This window comes from Onychomys torridus, chromosome 2, assembly GCF_903995425.1.
Source record: "Onychomys torridus chromosome 2, mOncTor1.1, whole genome shotgun sequence".
NCBI lineage: Eukaryota > Metazoa > Chordata > Mammalia > Rodentia > Cricetidae > Onychomys > Onychomys torridus.
The window spans coordinates 104,248,245-104,270,374 of record NC_050444.1 but is presented as its reverse complement, the minus strand read 5'-3'; the positions used below and the strand labels follow the sequence as shown (position 1 = coordinate 104,270,374).

Below are 22,130 nucleotides of genomic sequence, written 5' to 3'. Positions count from 1 at the left end.
CAAAACATAGGTTACCAGCCTGAAGACCATTTAAGAGGGAAAACGTAGATTCGTCTTGGGTCAAGATGCAGGCTGAATATCTGAGAAGACACATCACTCTGGCCACTGAAAAGGGGAACTAGGAAATTAAGAACACATTGGGATTAGATTTGTAGATCATGGGGATGAGATACTTGAAAGCTGGAGCAGGGGAGGAGAATGGGAACAGGGCAGCACCTCCTTGGGCATGTTGATTGACATCTACAGAGACATCTATGGGAGGCCACAGGGCCTGCCTACTGAGCAGTCAGAGGGGTTTAGAGAGAGCAATGGGCAAGGCTGAGAAGCAAGAGATGCGACACTTCCAGGAACTAGCTCAGGAGGAGGAGGAGGAGGAGGAGGAGGAGGAGGAGGAGGAGGAGGGGGAGTGGGGTGGTCCTGGTGACAGCCAGACCATCAGGACTTCTTCTCCATCGATAGCCATAGTAGTTTATGACTATATTCCAGCATAGGCAGGATGATGCAGGTAGATTGCCTGAAGTTCCAGGCCAGCCTAGGGCTACATTGTGAGACCCAGGAGGAGGAAAAAAAACTCCTTACCTACTCCTCACTACCAACAGAAGTATCCCCATGGATCTTGCTCAGGGTTACTAATGCAGATTGTGATTTAGCAAACCAAGGTTGGGTACACAATTCTGCATTTCTTTTTCCTTTTTTGTGGGGGTGTGTATTAAGACAGAGTCTCATAGAATCCAGAGTGACCTTGAACTAATGGCAATTCTCTTGTTTCAGCCTCCCATGTGCTGATAGTATAAGTTTATGCCATTGTGCCCAGCTCCACAGTTAGGTTTGATTTGATTTGATTTTTCAAGACAGGGTTTCTCCGTGTAGTTTTGGTGCCTGTCCTGGATCTCGATCTGTAGAACCAGGCTGGCCTCAAATTATTTTTATTTGATGTGCATTGGTGCTTTGCCTGCGTGTACGTGTGTGTGAGTGTTGGATCTCCTGGAACTGGAGTTAGACAGTTACCAACGGCCATGTGGGTGCTGAGCACTGAAACTAAAACCTCTGGAGAAGCAGTTAGTGCTCTTACCTGCTGGGTCATCCCTCCAGACCCCACAGTTATGTCTTAGAAGGTGGGCTTCATCTGTATGACATTCCTGCAAAGATGGAGCTATAGTAGAAAGCATATCTGTGCTGCCTGGGGAACTCAAAAGTAAACAAAGAAGGGAACTTTTTGTTTGTTTGTTTGTTTTTTGTTTTTCGAGATAGAGTTGCTCTGTAGCTTTTGGAGGCTGTCCTGGAACTCACTTTGTAGACCAGGCTGGCCTCGAACTCACAGAGATCCACCTGCCTCTGCCTCCCGAGTGCTGGGATTACAGGCGTGCGCCACCACCGCCCAGCTAGAAGGGAACTTCTTTAGAGCTATAGACTGAAGTGTTTATGATGAAGTAGAGCAGGTAAGGTCAGTATTGCTGTAATGGGGGTGCAGCAATCTTGGCCCAAAGGGGTAACTATGGAAACTAAGTGGCAGTTTTCAGAAACAAAGGGCTTAGCTGGGAGGCAGAGGCACCGGGATCTCTGTGAGTTCAAGGCCAACCTAGTCTACAGAGTGAGTTCCAGGACAGCCAGGGTTATGCAGAGAGATCCTGTCTCGAAAACAAAAACAAAAACAAAAACAAAACAAAACAAAACAAAACAAAACAAAAGGGCTTCTGTAGATTGTTTCCAAATGCATGGCTACCCACTGAGCTGTTTTGCCTGCCTCTCTCTGCCTCCCTCTCTCCCTCCCCCTCTCTCTGGTTTCATGTGTAGCCCAGGCCGCTTCAGACTCATTATGTAGCCAAAGCTGGTTTGAACTCCTGATGCTTCTGACTCCACCTCACAAGTACTGGTGTTAGCTGTATGCCACCACCCATGAAGTAAATTATCGTTCTGTCTCCCTGCCCCCAAGGGGTCTACATAGCCCCCACTGGCCTGGAACTAATTATGTAGACCAGGCTAGCTACAAACTCACCAAGATCTGCCTGCCTGCCTCTGCCTCCTGAGTGCCGGAATTTTAAAAACGTGTGCCACAACACCTGGTTTGTCAGCTTCCTTTTGTGACAGTCTCACTGTTTAGTGTATACACTGGCTTGGAACTTAGTCTGTAGCCCAATCTGGGTTAGATCCCATGATTCCCTGACTCTGCCTCTAATACTGTTGTTGCAGGCAGACACTACCACTCCTAGAAAATTATTGTGTGATATTTCATTGAGTGTGTATAGTCCAATTTATGTATCTGCACTTCTGTTAGTTATCTGTAGTCTTGGCCATGTTGGAGAGCTGCTGTGAATGTCTTTTTTGTTTGTGTGTGTGTGTGTGTGTGTGTGTGTGTGTGTGTGTGTGTGTGTGTGTTTTGTTTGTTTGTTTATCGAGACAGGGTTTCTCTGTGTAGTTTTGGTACCTATCCTGGATCTTGCTCTGTAGAGCAGGCTGGCCTCGAACTCACAGAGATCTGCCTGGCTTTGCCTCCCGAGTGCTGGGATTAAAGGCATGTACCACTGCTGCCCAGCATTCCTGTAAATGTATGTCTTTATCCAAGTATCTTGGTGAATGAAAACCCCATTCTATCATCAGTGTTGCTTTGAAGAATTTAAAAAAATTTAAACACATACACACACACACACACACACACACACACACACACACACAATTAACTCTCTTTCCCTCTTCCAGTCTGTCAGGTATTGTAGCTATAAGAACTTGAATAGGTAAATCTGTCAGTATTTTTAAAACTTTTATTCACTTATTTTATGTGTGTGTTTGTGTGTGTGTGCATGTAAGTATGTGTGCACATGTGCCTTGGTGCATGTGTGCATTCAGGGGACAGCTGGTGAGAGTTGATTCTCTCCTTCCACCACTTGGATTCCAGGGACTGAACACAGGCAATCAGACTTAGCCACAATCACCTTTACCCTCTGAGCCATTTTGCCAGCCTCCTGCCAGTATTTTTTAAATGACAAAAGTAAGTTGTGGAAATATAGCGTGATTATATCCACCTAATAAAAAGCTTCCAATGTTACAACTGAAGTTAAGGTCTTCCTGACCCATGTCATGCCTTGCTCTTCTCCTCTCCTCCCCTCCCCTCTCCTCTCCTCTCCTCTCCTCTCTTCTCTTCTCCTCTCCTCTCCTCTCTTCTCCTCTCCTGCTCCTCCTCTTCCTGTTCTTCCTTCTCCTCCTCCTCCTTCTTTTCTTCTTCTTCTTTTCCCTCCCTTTTTGTTATAAGTCCCACCTAACCTCTACCTGTCTAGCTATTGGCCAGTCAGCTTCTTTATTAAACCAAATCACAGTGACATATATTCACACAGTGTAAAGGAATATTCCCCAAGTGAGGATCCTTTCTTTTTCATTTCGTTTTTAGTGTGTGTGTGTGTGTGTGTGTGTGTGTGTGTGTGCATGAATGTTTTGCTTGCATGTACGTATGTGCACTACATACATGCCTGGTACCCATGGAGGTCAGAAGAAGGCATCAGATCCCCTAGAACTAGAGTTAGAGATGGTCATGAGCCACCATGCAGGTGCTGGGAATCAAACTGTGGCAAGAACAAGTGTTCTTAACTGCTGAGCCTCTTGCTTGTTTTCTATATGATTATTTTAACTGAAATGAAGTTAAAGAAGTTAGTTTTCATTTGTATTTCCCTGATGGCAAAGTGTGCTGACCACTTTAAAAACATTTACTGGCCTCTTGTGTCTCTTCTGTGTAGAACTGTATTCAGTTCATTTCCCCATTTATTGATTGGAAGACTTATGGTTTTGTTTATTTTGTTTTTTGGAGACAGGGTTGCTCTGTGTTGCCCTGGGTGTCTTGGAACTAGCTCTGTAGACCAGGCTGGCCTCGAACTCAGAGATCTGCCTGCCTCTGCCTCCTGAGTGCTGGGACTAAAAGTGTGCACCACCACCACCGGCAAGGATGACTTAGTTTTTGGATGCTTACTTTTTGAGGTTCTTTATACACACCAGATATTAACCTCTTCCTGATGTACAGTCAGCCAATCTCTGCCATTCTGTAGGCTGTCTCTTTACTCTGCTGATTGTCCTTGGCTATGCAGGAAGAGTTCAATGTCAGTCCTATTGTCAGCCCTTAGGTGCTGCCGCCGCTTTCTGTGCTGTTGGGGTCTTTGCAGAAAGTGCTTGCTCATGTCTGGCTTTAGGTACTTCCCCTGTTTTCCTCTAGCAGCTCTAACATGTCATTCTTGTATTATGCTCTCTAATGTTTAGTTTATATTAGAGTCTATAATCTCTTGAATTGATTTTTATACAAGGTAAAAAGATATGGATCTGCTTCTGTTATTCTGCTTGTGGCTATCCACCTACCTATCACCATTTATTGAAAAGGCTTTGTCCCCCAATGTCTGTTTCTGAAACCTTCCCAAAAGGAAGCTAGAGGGGTTGGGGATTTAGCTCAGTGGTAGAGCACTTGCCTAGCAAGGGCAAGGCCCTGGGTTCGGGCCTCAGCTCCAGGGGGGGGGGGGGGGGGGGAACCAAACCCAACAACAAAATGCCGGGGATTGGTGGCGCATGCCTTTAATTCCAGCACTTGGGAGGCAGAGACAGGCAGATCTCTGTGAGTTTGAGGCCAGCCTAGTCTACAAAATGAGTTCCAGGACAGGCACAAAGCTACAAAGAGAAATCCTGTCTCAAAAAACCAAAAAAAAAAAAGAGGGGGCTAGAACTGTGTGGGCCATTGTATGGTTGATGGAGATTGCATCGAAACTGTAGGCTGTTTTCAGAAATGTAGCCATTTTTACACCATCACTTCAGCCAATCCATAAACATGGAATCTGTGAGCCTTTCCAACTCCTAGTGTCTTCTTAGATTTCTTTGATGTCTTACGTTTTCATCACGGAAGACTTTCACCCCCTTGGTTTATTTCCAGCTTTTTTTTTTTGAGAGGGATTTCTCTGTATGGTTTTGGTGTCTCTCCTGGATCTCGCTCTGTAGACCAGACTGGCCTCGAACTCACAGAGATCCACCTGCTTCTGCTTGCCTAGTGTTGGGACTAAGGGTATGCACCACCACACCTGGCCAGTGCTTCTTAATTAACACTTAATAATTGTACATATTTATGAAGCACACCATGATAATGCATGTATATGGCATGTACCAACCAAACCACAATATCTAGCACTTCCGTCACACTGAACATCTAACACTTCTTTGTGCTAGGAGCCTGAGACTTCCTCTCCAGTTCTTTAAGAAATGTGTAATAAACTGTTGTAACTACCTTCCCCATGCTGTGCCATGGGCATTAGAAATACCCCTAGTGTACAGTTATCCACTCTGTGCCCCCAATCCCACCCTTTCGTGCTAGTTAGCTCTCTGTAGCACTGACAGGTTGCTTAAGGAACAAAACGGGGAAAGACTGGGGTCCTGGCCTCCAGGAGTCCACTGGCTCTCACCTTGGGCATTAGGTGCTAGAGAAGCCTCCTACCTCATGTTGGGCAGCAAAGAGACTGGGAGGAAAGGGCTCCAGACAGAATATTCTCCCAGGAAGCACCCTCAGTGACTGCTTCCTCCCCAAAATCCACCTGGCTCTGCCTCCCAAGTGCTGGGAATAAAGGTGTGCGCCACTGACATCTGGCATGCCAGCTATTTTTAAAATGTTATTGTGAATGGGGTATTTTCCTAATTTATGTCTTGGCAGGCTCATTATTGGTATATAGAAAAGCCTCTCGCTTTTGTATGCTGATTTACCATTCTGCTACTGAAATCCAGCAATTATTTCACAGGTTCGTTATAAAGGAGGGAAGGAAGGTTCTGTTAGTTACTTGGCGGTGCTCTTACCCTGTGAGGAAATGTCATGAAACATGACAGAATCCACTTACAAGCAAGCGTTTTATTAAGATAGGAAAGAAAGAGACAGATGTGAACAGGCCTGAGGAAACCACACGTTAATCAAGCAAGAGAGAAAGAGAGAAACCAGGGAATATGGCACCGGCTTATAAAGGGTGGGCACGCCTGCACACACGGCTCATGTGGCCACTCCACGCATGTGTGTAGATCACTTGGTTGCGCTGTGCGCTTTACACAACCATGCAAAGCCACAGGGTCCTGGTCACACGAGATGTTTTGACCCGGAGATGGCTAGGTGGAAGTGTCTAGGTCCTCTGATGCCCGACTGTGGGGGTATGTTGTGAATTTATATCAGGTTCCCCCAAGGGACCAGTAGCTAGAGGGAGTTGTTTAGTCAGGATGGACCTTTTAAAGATACCTACCTCAATATGGTTTTAGGTTGGTGGATGACAGGGGAATGATCTCAACACTTGTTATTTCCTGCCTTTGCTATATTTAGCTTACCTTTAAATTTCTCTGTTTTATCAACCTCCCATGCCTGCCTGCCTCCCTCCCTTCTTTGCTTCTATCCTTCCCAAATTCTGGGATCAAACCCAGGGCCTCAGGCATGCCAGACAAGTAGTCTTCTCATCAACTTCAGCCCTAGTCCCCCAGCTCACCCCTTCCCCCAGATTTTTGTGTGTATATATATATTTTATTTTGAGACAAGGTCTTTCTTAAATTACCCAGGCTGGCCTTGAACTCACTCCGTAGCTTAGACAGGCCTGAACTTGTGATCCTCCTGCTTCAGCCTTCCTAGTACTGAGATTACAGGCTTCTACCATCAGGTCCCTCTTTCCTCTTTCTGTGTTTCTTTCTTCATTAGATTAAGCATTCCCTGAAATGATCAATACTTTTTATCTAAGTATTTCCTGCCTATGGCTAGATTGCCTTGAAATAGGTGCTAGCACACATCCATGGAAGGATGTTGAGAACTCCCCCACAGGGCTGCCAGCATCTCTGAACAAATTCAGAACAATTGCTCTCACCCAGTTCAAGCTCCCATCCCTTCTCAGCAGCAAGCTCAGCTTGGGTTAGGAAGCTTAAGGAAAGATCCCAGAGGCCGTTAAACTTAAGCCAGGTCATGGGAGAGGAGAAAGGGGTCCTGGCTTTCAGAAGACTAGCATAAGCCAAGTCAGCAGCACTGGGGTCATGAGTGACATGGTGATGAGTATCTTAGTCACTTTCATATCACTGGGGCAAACACGATGATCCAGGAAACTTATACAGGAAAGTGCTTCATTGGAATTATGTTCCAAGGGTTAGAGTCCATGATGGTGTCACAAAGGCGTGGTGGCAGGAACAGCTGAGAGTGCACGTCTTGATCCACAAGTAGGAAACAGAGACAGAGCACTGTGAATGGTTCAAGTTTTTTGGAATCTCAAAGTGTGGTGGTATTGTGTTCCCCAAAACATTGTGCACCATAATAAACTTATCTGGGGTCAGAGACAGAACAGCCACAATATTAAACATAGAGGTTAGGCGGTGGTAGCACACGCCTTTAACCCTAGCATTCCAGAGGCAGAAATCCATCTGGATCTCTGAGTTCAAGGCCACAATGGAAACAGCCAGGCATGGTGACACATGCCTTTAATCGCAGGGAGTGATGGCAAAAACAAAAAAAGATATATAAGGCGTGAAGACCAGAAACAAGCAGCATTTGGCAGGTTAAGCATTCAGGCTTTTGAGAAGCAGTTCAACTATACTTCATTTGGACTCAAAGGCTTCCAGTCTGAGGAAACAGGATCAGCTGAGGAACTGGCGAGGCGAGACAGCTGTGACTTGTTCTGCTTCTCTGATCTTCCAGCATTCACCCAATAACTGGCCTCAGGTTTGTTTTTATTAATAAGTACCTTTAAGATTCCTGCTACATCAAAGCCTACCCCTAGTGACACACCTCCCTTCAAGAAGCCAAACCTCTAATCCTTCCCAGTTCTAGGAACTGGGTTGAAGTATTCAAACATAGGCGACAATGGGGAGGCATTGTCATTGAAACCACCACAATGAGGAAAGCTAACATTCACAGATGGCCTACTATGTCCCAAGAACTGAAGTTTTTGTCAGGTGTTAAAGCACTGATCTCCCACAAGAGCGCTACAAAGAAGGTATTGTCTTTGTTGTGAGGAAACTCAGGCACACAAAGAGCAACAGGTGGCCCAAGGTCACACAGTTATTAGGCAATGGGGGGTAAAGTGCTTACTATAGTAGCATAAGAACCTGAATTTGGATCCCTGCACCTACATAAGAAGCTATGTGGAATGTATGCATCTGTATCCAAGCACTAGGAAGGCAGAGATGGGTGGATCCCTGGAGCTCACTAGCCCAGCTGAGTTGATGAATTCCAGGTTCAGTGGGAGAGCCTGCTCAAATAATACATCATTTTCTCAAAAAAAGAAACAAAGAAGGAAATACACAGGGACATGGGGCAGAGGTTGCCCTCACATACTAACTTGACCTCCTACAGCAGACTTATTCTGGAGCTGGAGAGATGGCGCAGCAGTTAGGGCACTTGCTGTTTCTGTAAAGAACAGCAGTTTGGTTCCTAGTACCCATGTTAGGTGGTTCACAACAACCCATAAGTCTAGGTAGAGGGAACCTGATGCTCCTTCTAGCTTCCAAGGATACCTGCAAACACACACACACACACACACACACACACACACACAGAGAGAGAGAGAGAGAGAGAGAGAGAGAGAGAGAGAGAGATTGATTTTATATTTAAAAACACTCATTCTTTTTTTTTTTTTCCTGTCATCGCTCTTCTTCATAGCTACTACTAGGTCATTAATAAATATATGCTAGGTACTGGTTAAGGCCATGCCGACAGAGGAGAGTGCTGGACACGGAAGAATCATGAGCCATAGTTACCTTTTAGAGCTTTATTGGGAGAGAGAGAGAGAGAGAGAGAGAGAGAGAGAGAGAGAGAGAGAGAGAGAGGACAGTGTGGAGGCGGGGTACGGGAGGAGCAAGGAGAAAGAAGAAAAAGCAACGCACAGAGGGCCCCCGCTCGCTTTTTCGGCTGGGACACCACCGCAGGCTGGTGACGTAATTAAGGACAGAATCCTTACACTAGGGGATGGAGAGATGATACAAATGTGCTGCACAAACATTAAGGAATCTGCCTGACTCCATTTTGAAGGCAGGGACCATTGTGCTGTATTTTTAAAAATAAGTTTCTATTTACTGTGAGAGTTGTGTTGCTCTCTGTTTCCTGGAATCTGACCTTCCCCAACCCAAGACCTTGTTTTTGAGAATACCCTTACCCTCCCTGACCTTCCCTGACTCCTCCCTAATCACATGGTGGGCGACCACATTATTTTTTTTAAAGATTTTTTTGTATTTCCTTATTGCCCCATTCTCTCCCTTCTGTAAACTGCTTGTGGTTTTACTCCTTAAAAAAGGTCCCAAGAGATGGATTCAGGGCTGCTCTCTTTAACCGGACTTAGGAGGTAGTCACTGGCCAGCTCTTGGGTGCACCCCAATAAAAAAAACAAGTTTGCTTCAAATTTGGCTTAAATTGTGATAGTAGATAATAGGTCTTCTGCCCCTCCCCCAATAGATTTCTCCACTGATGCAGTAAGCTGATCAAGCAGAAATGAAAAAGTATAAAAACAGGTTTATTTGAGCAAAGCAACTCTAGGGCGGGTACTACAGTCTCAGAGATGGAGGCCGGAGAAGCCACGTGCCTGAACTAAAGCAGGAAGATTATATAGGTTGTAGGTGAGGGGTGATGATGTGTCTGCTACAAGCTGGGTTTGTTCAAAAGCTGATGATTGCTTTAGGTGGAGACTTAGGTGGCTGGCAACTTCAGAGGAGGAAGCTGCTCTACCCCTACCCCTAATCCCTAACCCTAACTGCTGAGAGATGCTGAACTGGGCTTCCTGGAGCCTTTGTCCTGAGACTCTCTGAGTGGGCAGGGTTTGGAGAGAAAGACAAGAATAGAGCTTTCTGATCATGCAGGGATGAGCTGGAGGTTCCAGCTAAACAGTGGTCTTATTCTCGCCTTTGGGGTTAACAACATACATGTAGATAAAATGCTCATATGCATAAAACAAGCAAGCAAACAAACAAATGCCAGATCTGACAGACATGGTGCTACATGAGTATTATCCCAGTGCTCAGAAGCCAGAAGCAGGGGGATCAGAAGTTCAAGACTATCCTCATCTATATAGCAAGTTTGAGAGCAGGTTGGGCTACATGACACCTTTCCTCCAGAGACAAACACATGGACACAGAGACACACAAGCCATGTGCCAGATCTTATCTTTCACACCTCTGTAAAAAGTATGTTGGTCCCTTATCCAAAGGGTGAGAGGTCCATGGCAATTTCTGCTCCTGAGGACAGTAACAGATGCTGTGGATATCGCTCTGTATAAATAAAATTCTGAGTGGCCAGTGGCCAGGCAGTAAGTATAGGCGGGACAAGAAGAGAAGAGAATTCTGGGAAGTGGAAGGCTGGGAGAGACACTGCCAGCCGCTGCCATGAGAAGCAACATGTAAAGACACTGGTAAGCCACAAGCCATGTGGCAAAGTATAGACTAACAGAAATGGGTTAATTTAAGATAGAAGAAGTAGATAACAAGAAGCCTGCCACGGCCATACAGTTTGTAAGCAATATAAGTTTCTGTGTGTTTACTTGGTTGGTTCTGAGCGTCTATGGGCCTGGCGGGTGAGAGAGATTTGTCCTGACTGTGGGCCAGGCAGGAAAACTCTAACTACAAACGGAAGTAATTCCAAAGGGTTTCCAACCTTCCTTTTGTGTGTATGATAAAGTGTGCCATGCTTTTAAATTAGTTTCCTCCTTATAAGTAAAAATTGTCCTTAAAATCTCTCTCTCTCTCTCTCTCTCTCTCTCTCTCTCTCTCTCTCTCTCTCTCTCTAAGATTGGGCTAGAAAAAAAACCGTTCTCTGAAACACTAGAACCTATTTCCTCTCCTATAACTTCTCTTCCTGTGTTTTCTTGTTGTTTTGTTTGAGAAAGGGTCTCACTAGTTAGCCCAGGCTACTCTGCAACTCATTACTTAGCCCCATGCTGACTTCAAACTCGTGACCCTCCTTTCTTAACTCACCAAACACTGGAATTAGAAACATGCACCCTCCACGGCTGACTGGTTGGTTTGATCCTCAGCTAGTCCAGGATGGCCTCAGTGCATTATATAGCTGAGGCTAGCCTTGCACTACACTGATCCTCCCACGGAACCCTCTGGAGTCCTGGAGTACAGGCGCACACTACCCTTCCTGGTTGGTATTTCCTCTTACAGTGGTCACTCTGCATGCATGGAAGCTGCATTTCTAGTTACAATAATCTTGACTATTTGAAAAAAAAGAAGAAACTGCACACACAGTGAATATTTGTAGACCTTTTCTTGCCATTACTCTTCTAAAACTACAGCTATTTACATAGCATTTTACTGTATTAGCATTGTAAGTGATCTGGGGATGGGTTAAAGATCACAGGAAGTTAGATGTGTGTGGCACTTGGTGTCACACTATTGTATATAAGGAGCTACAGCAGCCATGGACGTTGGTATCCACAGGTGTCGATAAAACCAACAACTAGAAAGCGAAGGGCAGACCCCACATTTGCTGCACACCAAAGGCTGGCTTTACACTCCTGACTTCCTGCCTCCTCTAGAGGCTGCAATGATGGCAGATGTGTGCCACCAAGATGGACATAGGGTACCACTACTTCAACCTTCAAGCCAGCTGTTATGTAGAACAGCACCCTTTCTGGATTTGCCCCATGACTTTCTTCATACTCAGAGTCCAAAATCTCTACCCCTCTGTCCTTTTAACACACGTCCATTAGTTTGTGAAATATCACTTTCTTTCTAGCACAAATATTCTAGATTTACTTTGTTGTTTATCTGCCCCAGATCTGGAGTCAGTGAAACTTGCTAGAGAATGCTTGATTTTCTGGGTAGGTCATGGATTTTAGAAACCAAGATCTGGGGGGTAGGTATGCCTCCAAGTTCCAGATCCTATCTAACCACCAAGCAGCACACAATTCAAAACAGATCTGACTGCGTACTGACACTTTACACCCAGCTCCTGGGATTCACCTCCACTATCTTCTCTATCCCACAGCAAACAACCAACCTCCATCTCTTTGCCTCTCTCTCCCTCACTTTATCTTTCATTTTGTTTTGTTTTGTTTGTTCTTTTAGACAGGTTCTCTCTACATAGCTTTGGCTGTCCTGGAACTCACTCTGTAGACCAGGCTGGCCTCAGACTCACAGAGATCCACCTGCCTCTGCTTCCAGAGTGCTGGGATTAAAGGTGTGCGCTACCTTGTACATTTCATTTGTTTTGTTTAAAGACAGGGTCTCCCTATGTGTCCCAGACACTCACTCATAGGTAAATGTGTGTGTGTGTGTGGTTTTTGAGATGATGAGTTCTTGCTAGGTTGTGGAGGCTGGCCTGGAATTCATGACTCTCCCACCTCTACTTCCTGTGAGTATTACAGGCCTGACTCTAGGAATCTTACAAAACGATGGTAATCAAACAGTGAACTGGCACTGGACAGACATACAGGTCAATGAAACAGGTCAAGTGTAGAAACAAACCCACACCATGAGTGCCCAATCTGTGAGGTAGAGCCCCCATCACATGTAGTACTGGAACAATTGGATACTCACATGCAGAAGAGACTGATTTCACCTCTGGAAAGTCACACTAGGACGACCACTCCATGTTTTGCAACGGCATGTGCCTTGTAGTTCCAGCCACTCAGAAGGCTGGAATAAGAGAACTGCTCAGATACAGAGACTAAGAGGCCAGCCTGGGAAACGTAGTGAGACTCAGTTTCAAAAAGAAACGAACCTCAAAGTGGACCAATGACCTAATGTAAGAACTAAGATAATTAAAAACAGGGACCAGTCTTCAAGATCGGATTAGTGGTAGCACGGGACTACAATCATCCCAGGACTTGAGAGGTAGTGGCCTGAGGATCAGGAGTCACCCTCAGCAATAATACCAAGTTTGACACCCGCAGGAGCTACAGTGAAAGCTGTCTCCAGATAAAAAAATCCTCAACATTACTTCCCCACCCAATCTCATTTGTTTGTTTGTTTGTTGCTTGAGACAGGCTCTCACTCTGTACTCCTGCTTGTCCTGGAATTTATCATGTAGACAAGCTGGCCAGGAATTTGTGGCAATAGCCCTATCTCTGCCTCCATAGTGCTGGGGCTAAAGGCACACATCACCAATGGCAGGACTAACATCCAAAATTTAAAAACAGGCAACAGGCTCCTGAGAGATGGCTCAATGGATAAGAGCAGTAGCTGTTCCTCCAGAGGACTAGGGTTCAATCCCCAGTACCTTCATGGCAACTGACAACCATCTGTAACTCCAGTTCCAGGGGATCAGACACCTTCTTCTGATGTTTGAGGGTTTCAGGTATGCAAGTCGTGTATAGACATACATGCAAAATATAAAGAAAATTTGAAAAAAAAACCAGGCAACAAATTCTTATATAATTGTGGTGGAACTGTCCATTGGTAAAACCATTGCATAAGACACATTTTTAATTCCTCAAAAATAAAAAACAGAACTACTTCCTTACTCTTGGGATGAATAGGCAGGAGAATTGTGAGTTCCTAGCACGGGTGATATAGTATAATCCTGTCTCAAGAAATTAAATAAAGAGAAAAGCTACTCTAGGACCCAGCATCCACATGTGTGGGTATATATGCAAAAGAGTGGAAAGCAGGGGCTCAATATTTGCACACCAGTGATGACTGCAGCATTATGTACAATAGCCCAAGGGGAAGTAATTTAAATGTTTGACAAAATGATCAATATACATAGCCACACACACAAATGCACACCATCCCATGCTAAAATATAAACCTTGACGTCTACATTTAGTGAGACCAGCCAGTCATACAAAGACAACTGCCATTTGACTCCACCCACACGACATGCTTAGGCAAAATTTTAGAGACAGGAGTTGGTAACATAGTGGTGAGCCTTCTAAATTTTCAGGGGCAGAAGATTAAAGGGTGAACAGGTAAAGAGGGAAGTGTTATTTGTTCAGTATGAATTCAGCAGCTGGAGAGATGCTCAGGTATTAAGAGCACTCACTGCTCTTGCAGAGGACTGAGTTGACTGTTGGGTGGCTCCCAACTGCCTATTAACCCTATTAACTCCAGCTCTGGGGGAGCCAACCCCTCTGGCCTCCTCCAGCAAAAGCGCTCACACTCACATACTCACCTACATATACATAATTAAAAATAGTCTTTTTTGGGCTGGAGAGATGGCTTAGAGGTTAAAAGCACTGACTGCTCTTCCCGAGGTCCTGAGTTCAATTCCCAGCAACCACATTGTGGCTCACAACCATCTGTAATGAGATCTGGTGCCCTCTTCTGTATACATAGTAAATAAATAAATCTTTAAAAAAAATAGTCTTTTTCATTGGGCAGCGGTGGCCCACACCTTTAATCCCAGCACTTGGGAAGCAGAGGCAGGCGGATCTCGTGAGTTCAATGTCAGCCTGGTTTACAGAGTGAGTTCCAGGAAAGTCATAAGGCTACACAGAAAAACCCTGTCTCGCAAAACAAAAAAAGTATAAGTTCACCTTTTACAAGATGAAAATGACTGAGAAATGTTTCTCAACAAAGTTAAGTACACTTAAGATTCCTGAAATGTACACTGAAAATAGTTAAAATGATATTTTATATATTTGTTTTTAAAAGTGCTTTTATTATTTTGTGTTTTAGTGTTTTACCTGAATATATGTTTGTGCAGCCTTTCATGTTTTCTGTCTGTGGAAGCTAGAAGATGATATCAGATCCTGGTTATATAGATGTGGAGAATTGAACCCAAGTCCTGTGAAAGAGCAGCCAGTATTCTTAATCCATAAGCCACATCTCTAGCCCCCTAAATTTTACATATTTTTACAATTTAAAAAACACATAAGGGGGCTGGAGAGATGGCTCAGTGGTTAAGAGAACTGGCTGCTCTTCCTGAGGTCCTGAGTTCAATTCCCAGCAACCACATGGAGGCTCACAACCATCTGTAGTGAGATCTGGTGCAGACAGAACACTGTGTACATAATAAATCTTAAATAAAGGCCAGGCGGTGGTGGTGGCACACGCCTTTAATCCCAGCACTCCCAGCACTCAGGAGGCAAAGGCAGGAGGATCTCTGTGAGTTCGAGGCCAGCCTGGTCTACAGAGCGAGTTCCAGGAAAGGTGCAAAGCTACACCTGTCTCACAAAAAACAAACAAACAAAAACAACAACAAGAAAAAAACCACCATATTTTTTTTTGATATCTATTTGTAGTTATGTGTATTATGCACATGTGGACAGGGTATGTATACATGCTAGTCCAGGCACCAATGGAGCCCAGGAAGCAAACTGGATCCCTTGAAGCTGGAATTACAAAAGTTTTAAAACACGGCATAGTTTATTTCCTTGAAGTGGAAAAAAAAAAAAAAGCATTAAAAATGTATTAATCCCAGCACTCAGGAGGCAGAGCCAGGCGGATCTCTGTGAGTTTGAGGCCAGCCTGGGCTACCAAGTGAGTTCCAGCAAAGGTGCAAAGCTACACAGAGAAACCCTCTCTCGAAAAACCAATATATATATTAGACAATAAGCTGATGTGGTGGCCCACGCCTAAAATCCAAGCACTCAGGAGACAGAGGCAGGACCTGTGGTTTCCAGCCAGTCTATATATTGGATCCCTGGTCAATAAGGGCTACACAGTAAGACCTTTTTAAAAAAAAAAAGACAACAAAGGTTTCTTTAGGATAGTGATTTTAAGTGGAGTTTCCTGTTTTGGAGGACTAATCAAAAAATATGATCTATTTTGCCACTACCCCCATCTTTTTGTACGACTAGTAACTACAACAATGCTGTTTGGAGATCCCTCTGCTGGTTGGTTCTATACTACTACATTCTAAACTAATACACATAGGGCTGAAGTTATAATCATTTAGCAGATATTTACTGAACACATTCTTATTTTGTGTCATGTACTTAGCCGCATCTTGAGGATGCTTGAACTAAAAACCTGGGCTCTGATTAAAGTTATCATCTAGAACAGGGGCAGACCAATCATTTACGTGTAATGAACAATAAATATAAAGCCAGCGCTACACTAGAGGAAGTAGGGATCCTATGATTATGGAAGAAAGGTTTAGAGCTGATATTTAATCGATTTACATAACATTAGTAAGTGTCTATACGTGAGGAAGTTTCTGAGGCCATGGTAAGAAAGTTTGAACAGCTGGTTGGTGGCCCAGTTCTTTAGTCCCAGCACAAGAGAGGTAAAAGGCCAACCCAGGCGGAGGTGGCGCAGGCCTTTAATTCCAGCGCTCCGGAGGCAGAGGCGGGCTCTGGGTTATCACCCCCACCCCACTCGCAAAAAGAGTATAAAAGATGGCAGAAGAGAAAGCATGAAGACTCAAGACTCCGAGGCATCTGACGGGTGTCTATGCTGGGTAAACGTGACTACTTGGCTCCAGCGATCCGGCCACTACAGGAGTCACTCTGATAGATGCAGAACGAAGCGTAGCTTTCAGGATTTCTTGCTGTCAATCGCTAGGACCAGGACAAAATCCTGAACTGGTAATCTTCCGCAGAGATGAGTGACAGGCCAGCCCGGGCGACAATTCTGGTTGTGCTTTTCCACTTCGGTACTACTTAGACGCCGAAGTCGGGAACTGACATTCAGCTCTTCGGAGCAGGCCAGGCACGTCCCAGGTCGCCGCGGGAAAGATGAGGCAGGAAGCGGCTCACCCTCAACACAGATGACCGACTCTCACGGGAAAAACCAGTAAGCAAAGAACCACACCGTAAACAGAGGATTCATCACCGGTCGTAATCCCACCCCCGGAAGTACCGCCCCTCTGGCCTCACTCCCGCCGTCTCCAGCACAGGCTAGTCTCGCGAGATTTGAGAGCGCTATGTGACTTGGGTTAAGCGGAAGTCAGGCCTCTTTTTCGTGGCGCCTCCTAGGCGGTCGGCTGTGTCAAGATGAAGGTAGGAGGTGGTGGCTGGGCCTGTGAGGCTTAGTTCGAGCCCCAGAGCGCAGCATCGCCTCGGCCCCAGGCTTTCGCAGATCCGCCGTGAGGTGGAGGCGGGTCTGGGGCAGGAGAAGGCTCTCTCCCTGGGGCTTAGGGCTTCCCGGGGGAGCGGATGGCGGGCGATTGCGGCGTTGGACCGGCGGACGGAGCGCCATGGCGGCGCCCGGCTCCTGGCCCGGCACGCGCGGGTTGGCGGCGGCTCGTGACCGTCGCCTCGCCACCACTTGCTCGGCGTTCCGGGCTCGCGAGGGGCGCTCTGGCGTCCTCACCGCATCCCACAGAGCTGGAGGAAAGCCGGCCCCATTAGTGTACTTAGCCACGCTCGGGCTTGCCGGAGCTAGAGTCCGTGCCGCCGGGTTTGAGTGTGGGAGCTGCAGAGCGCGTTAGTGCGACTGCGCCGTGGACGTGTAGGAGTGCTAAGGTTTTCTTTCCACCCCCTTTTAAAACCCTAGCTGAACATCTCCTTCCCTGCCACCGGCTGTCAGAAGCTCATCGAAGTGGACGATGAGCGCAAGCTCCGGACGTTCTACGAGAAGCGCATGGCCACAGAAGTGGCTGCCGATGCCCTGGGTGAAGAGTGGAAGGTAGTGGTGTTGGCGTTTGCCAAAGCTACATTAGTAGGGCCCCTTTGGAGGGAAGGTCCAAGCCGGGGCGGGGGACGGGGGGCACGGCTTGGTGCCAAGGGGAGTTGCTTGTTGTAATTCAGGACCTTGAAAGCAAGCCCTTTATGCCCACTCTGGTAAAACCTGGGTGGTTAGTGGAGTGGTTGTAATGGAGACTTTGCTAGTTAAACATAAATTGGAAGTGTGGGCGGAAGGTGAGGTTGGAATTGGTCTCATTCTCCCTAGTGATGGGTGGCTCATTAGAAGTCAAGATCCTGAACTCCGTAGGTTGGAACGGAACTAGTAAGTGTACTATTTTGGTTTCAACGCAGGGTTATGTGGTCCGAATCAGTGGCGGGAATGACAAGCAAGGTTTTCCCATGAAGCAAGGCGTGTTGACCCACGGCAGAGTGCGGCTGCTGTTGAGTAAGGGGCACTCTTGTTATAGACCACGGAGAACTGGAGAGAGGAAGCGCAAGTCTGTTCGAGGGTGCATCGTGGATGCCAATCTCAGTGTTCTCAACTTGGTTATTGTAAAGAAAGGTGAGGTGTTGTCGAATATTATTTCAAGGCGTGCTGGAGCATTTGTTTAATGTTGCAGAGATGTGTTGAATTAAGTACAATTCACCTGCGATCAGGAGGCGGAGTAGAGAGAGTTGCCAGGTGAAAAAGGATTGATATGGAGGGGTGAAGAGGAAGAAGCAAGAGAGCTCTCTGAAGAGCAGAATTCCACCTTAACCTTTGAGTCTTGAGTTGAAGGACAGACAGTTCCCTTCATAGCTTTGCAGAAGTCGGTCTGAGGGAGAATTCCCTCCAGCTATGGCCCTTTCAGCCTAACCGCTGCTAGTTCAGACTTTGAAGCCGTAGCAACAATTTAAAAAAGCACAACGGTGAGGCTCTTGTTCAAGTTCTGTTTGTTGAAACTGGTTGGCCTGGAAGTCAGAGATCTGCACGTGCCTCTTAACGAGTGGAACTAAAGGCAAACACCAGCACCCCTGGCCCAAATGGTTTTTAATTGGAATTGTGTACATGTTGATGGACAAACAATTAAAATTACTAAGTACACATTAAATTATGATGGTAAAAATTTAATGCCTGTGTTCTGATCCTTTCTCCTAAGGAGAGAAGGATATTCCTGGACTGACAGATACTACTGTGCCTCGTCGGTTGGGACCTAAAAGAGCTAGCAGAATCCGAAAGCTTTTTAATCTCTCTAAAGAAGATGATGTCCGCCAATACGTGGTCAGAAAGCCGTTAAACAAAGAAGGTAAGGACTGTATTTGTGGGAAGCCGTGTGTGTGTGTGTGTGTGTGTGTGCGCGCGCGCGCGCGCGCGCACGCACAGCAGCATTGCTTGCCTGGAGTTTGATTCACCAGACAATTAAGTTCATGGCTTTGGGGTTAGGAGTGACAAGGATTGGAAAGTGAGATTACAGAAGTACTCAATACATTTGGAATTTTAATTTTTTAAAGCGGCTTTTGTGTAGGGGCAGGACAGCTTGCAGGAGGTAGTTCTTTTCATCACCTATGTCTTGTGGAGACGAGGTGACTCAGGACTGTTGACCCAGACATCTAGCACAAGTATGCACTGAAGAAAATGTGTGACTTAGTTGACAAGTGTAAAAAGGTCGTTTGCTTCTGGGCGGAGTAGCTCCAACTATAGCAGAGCTTGGATATCCCATCTTTTTTTATAAAGGGTCTATGGTGTGAGAATATCGGGTTTCTGTTCCCAGAGAGGCTGTGAGGAGTGCTAAGTGCAAATCCACACAACTAAAAATAAAAATTCGTAGTAACCATAGACTTCTAATACTGAGTGAGTCTGTCTAGAAATAAAGGTTCAAGCATAGATGGGAAATATGGTGGAATTAGGACTTGTAAAATGAGTACAGTGCTGACATTGGGTGGATGGTGAGGCTTGAATTGGGGCCTTGAGGTTGCTAGGCTGGTGCTAACATACGGCATACTCATCCAGCAAGGCTATCGAGAAGTGTTCACTCATGTGTATTTTTAGGTAAGAAGCCCAGGACCAAAGCCCCCAAGATTCAGCGTCTTGTCACTCCACGGGTCCTGCAACACAAACGCCGCCGTATTGCTCTGAAGAAACAACGAACAAAGAAAAACAAGGAGGAGGCTGCAGAATATGCTAAACTTTTGGCCAAGAGAATGAAGGTAAGGTAGTGGTGTGACACAATGCAGGACTGCCATGGGCCTTGCAGTTTTCGTCCAGATAAAGCCTTAACTGTATTGTGTGGTTTTGTTTTGTTTAGGAAGCCAAAGAAAAGCGCCAGGAACAGATCGCCAAGAGACGTAGGCTGTCCTCTCTGAGAGCTTCTACTTCTAAGTCTGAGTCCAGTCAAAAATAAGTCTTTAAGGGTAACAAATAAATGATCATACCATAAGTCTCCTTTATTGCCTTTTTGTTAATGGAGTAACTGGATAAATGAAATGAGGCAAATGGATGCATAGTCAGGCTTGTGCTAGAAATAGGGGAAATGTGTCTTGTCTTGTTTTGTTTTTCGAGACACAGTTTCTCTGTAGCTTTGCGCCTTTCCTGGAACTCACTCGGTAGCCCAGGCTGGCCTCGAACTCACAGAGATCTGCCTGGCTCTGCCTCCCGAGTGCTGGGGTTAAAGGCGTGCGCTGCCACCACCCAGCGAAATCTGTCCTTTTAAATCCTATGCATGTAGCCCAAGAGTGCTGGAGGCATGGGATGCAGTCCCTGATGTGAGCCACCTCTAGTTCCCACTTAGTGTACATTCAGAGACCATAAAAGTATAGAAAGGGAATAAATAAATGACTCACTACGTGAGATAATAGTTTAGTTCAAGAAGTACAGCCTGGTTGGTCATGGTGGCCAACGTCTTTAACCCCATCACTTAAGGCAGAGGCAGGCAGATCTCTTGACATTCAAAGCCAGCCTGGTTTACAAAGGTCCAGGACAGCTAGGGCTGTTACAGAGAAACCTTGTCTTAAAGAAACACAGCCTATAAAGGCCTTTACAAAGCACAAGAAGTATGCTTTCGACTTTTTTTTCTTTTTAAAGATGACTGCTGTTATCCATTCACCAGCCCTGTAGCGTACCATAATTTCTTCACTGGCTATAGCCTATTTGGTTGCATTCTTGGTGAAGGGCAAGGCAGTTCGTTTTCTTTCAGTAGTGCTAGGGGTTAAACCTAGGTCTCAAGCAAACTGAACAGTCACTGCTACTTAATGGCAATCCAGCCTCTTGGGTAAATGTAACTTGTTTCCAAGGCAGAACCTTGGTAACAGGTTATTTTTTTTTATTGTTGAGACCGAAGGTGTGCTGCAAACACAAGGAAATCGGGAAATAATCCTTCCAAGGACAGGCTTGGGAATTGTAATACAGTAATTTAAGGTTTCTTTACTCTGGCAGAAGAGTTGATTCATGCCTGACTACTGTGGAGATCGCTCTGTAAATAAAATGCTGATTGGCCAGTAGCTAGGCAGGAAGTATAGGCCAGACAAGCAGAGAAGAGAATTCTGGGAACAGGAAGGCTTAGGCGAAGAGAGCTGCCAGCCACCGCCATGACAAGCAAGATGTAAGGTACAGGTGAGCCACGTGGCAAACTAGATTATAAGAAATGGGCTGAATATAAGAGTAAGAGCTAGACAGTGGTAGGTAGGCAGGCCTGAGCTTAATGGCCAAGCAGTTTAAATATAAGTGTTTATAACGGCTTGGCGGGGGCTGGAGAGAAGCTCTCCAGCTACACCTGACTGCTGGAGCACCATTCACAGGTGTAGCCAAAAGAAAAGAGTGTACAGACTACCCAGAGCAAAGCCACCTCATTGCAGATCGCCTGTGCTCAAATGAAATCTTGGAACCTTTTATTTGTAGAACACAGGTAAAATGGTTGCCTTTCATAGCTCCCAGCTGTTCTTGTGTCACAAGGGAAAACTTAGGCCACTGAAAACAGGACTGAGTCCAATTAAATGCTGGCTTGAAGTACATTTTGAGCTGGGCGGTGGTGGTGGTGGTGATCGCCTTTAATCTTGGCAAAGGCAGGTGGATCTTGAGTTTGAGGTCAGCCTGGGCTACAGAGTGAGTTCTAGGAAAGGCTCCAAAGCTGCACAAAGAACCCCCCCCCCCCCCCCAGTAAAGCGTATTCTGATTCTAGAAGTTGGTTCATTCTGGCTGTGAACATCAGAACTACATGGGCTGTAGTGCTTGCTTCATGACATCACATCTTGGACCTGCTCTCCAGCAGTTGGGGCTTCACCCTGGGAAGCTAACCATAACCTCCTTTGCTCCTGTCCAGGCTTCATCTCAGTAACCCATGAGCCACTGCTTTTTGAGGTGTTTTCTGTGCTCCACGCTGGCCTTTGAGTAAAGTGCTGCAGTCAACACAGCCAGCTTTGATTTGGGATTGTATAAAATGTGTTCTCACGGAGATCCGCCTGCCTCTGCCTCCCAAGTGCTGGGATTAAAGGCGCCACCACTGCCTAGCAAAATGTGTTTCTGTGCCACCATGACTGGAAAGAAAAATCTTAAAGTATGTTAGGTTCAAAGTAAGCAACACAAGCTCAATTTCCCTAGAAAACAAGTTCAAATAGTTACAAGCCCAGAGCTTTGCTTTATAACCCAAGTTGTGATCACTAGACAGGCTCCAGGTTATATAGCAAACT

General features: G+C 45.8%; 1 protein-coding gene across 1 annotated transcript; it reads left to right on the top strand.

Annotated features, from left to right (window-relative positions):
• Positions 1-16,759: 16,759 nt before the first annotated feature.
• Rps6 (ribosomal protein S6) lies at positions 16,760-19,885 on the top strand. The gene is made up of 6 exons (XM_036180136.1): positions 16,760-16,841; positions 17,338-17,469; positions 17,820-18,030; positions 18,608-18,754; positions 19,498-19,655; positions 19,754-19,885. The coding sequence occupies exons 1-6, from the start codon at positions 16,836-16,838 to the stop codon at positions 19,847-19,849; spliced, it is 750 nt and encodes a 249-aa protein (XP_036036029.1). The 5' UTR covers positions 16,760-16,835; the 3' UTR covers positions 19,850-19,885.
• The last annotated feature ends 2,245 nt before the right edge of the window (positions 19,886-22,130 follow it).

What these genes read in the sequence shown, in the direction of transcription:
- Rps6 (XM_036180136.1), top strand. An exon ending in CCCTGGGTGAAGAGTGGAAG is followed by an intron (nt 17,470 to 17,819) that starts GTAGTGGTGTTG and finishes GTTTCAACGCAG; the next exon opens with GGTTATGTGGTCCGAATCAG. An exon ending in TTTTGGCCAAGAGAATGAAG is followed by an intron (nt 19,656 to 19,753) that starts GTAAGGTAGTGG and finishes TGTTTTGTTTAG; the next exon opens with GAAGCCAAAGAAAAGCGCCA.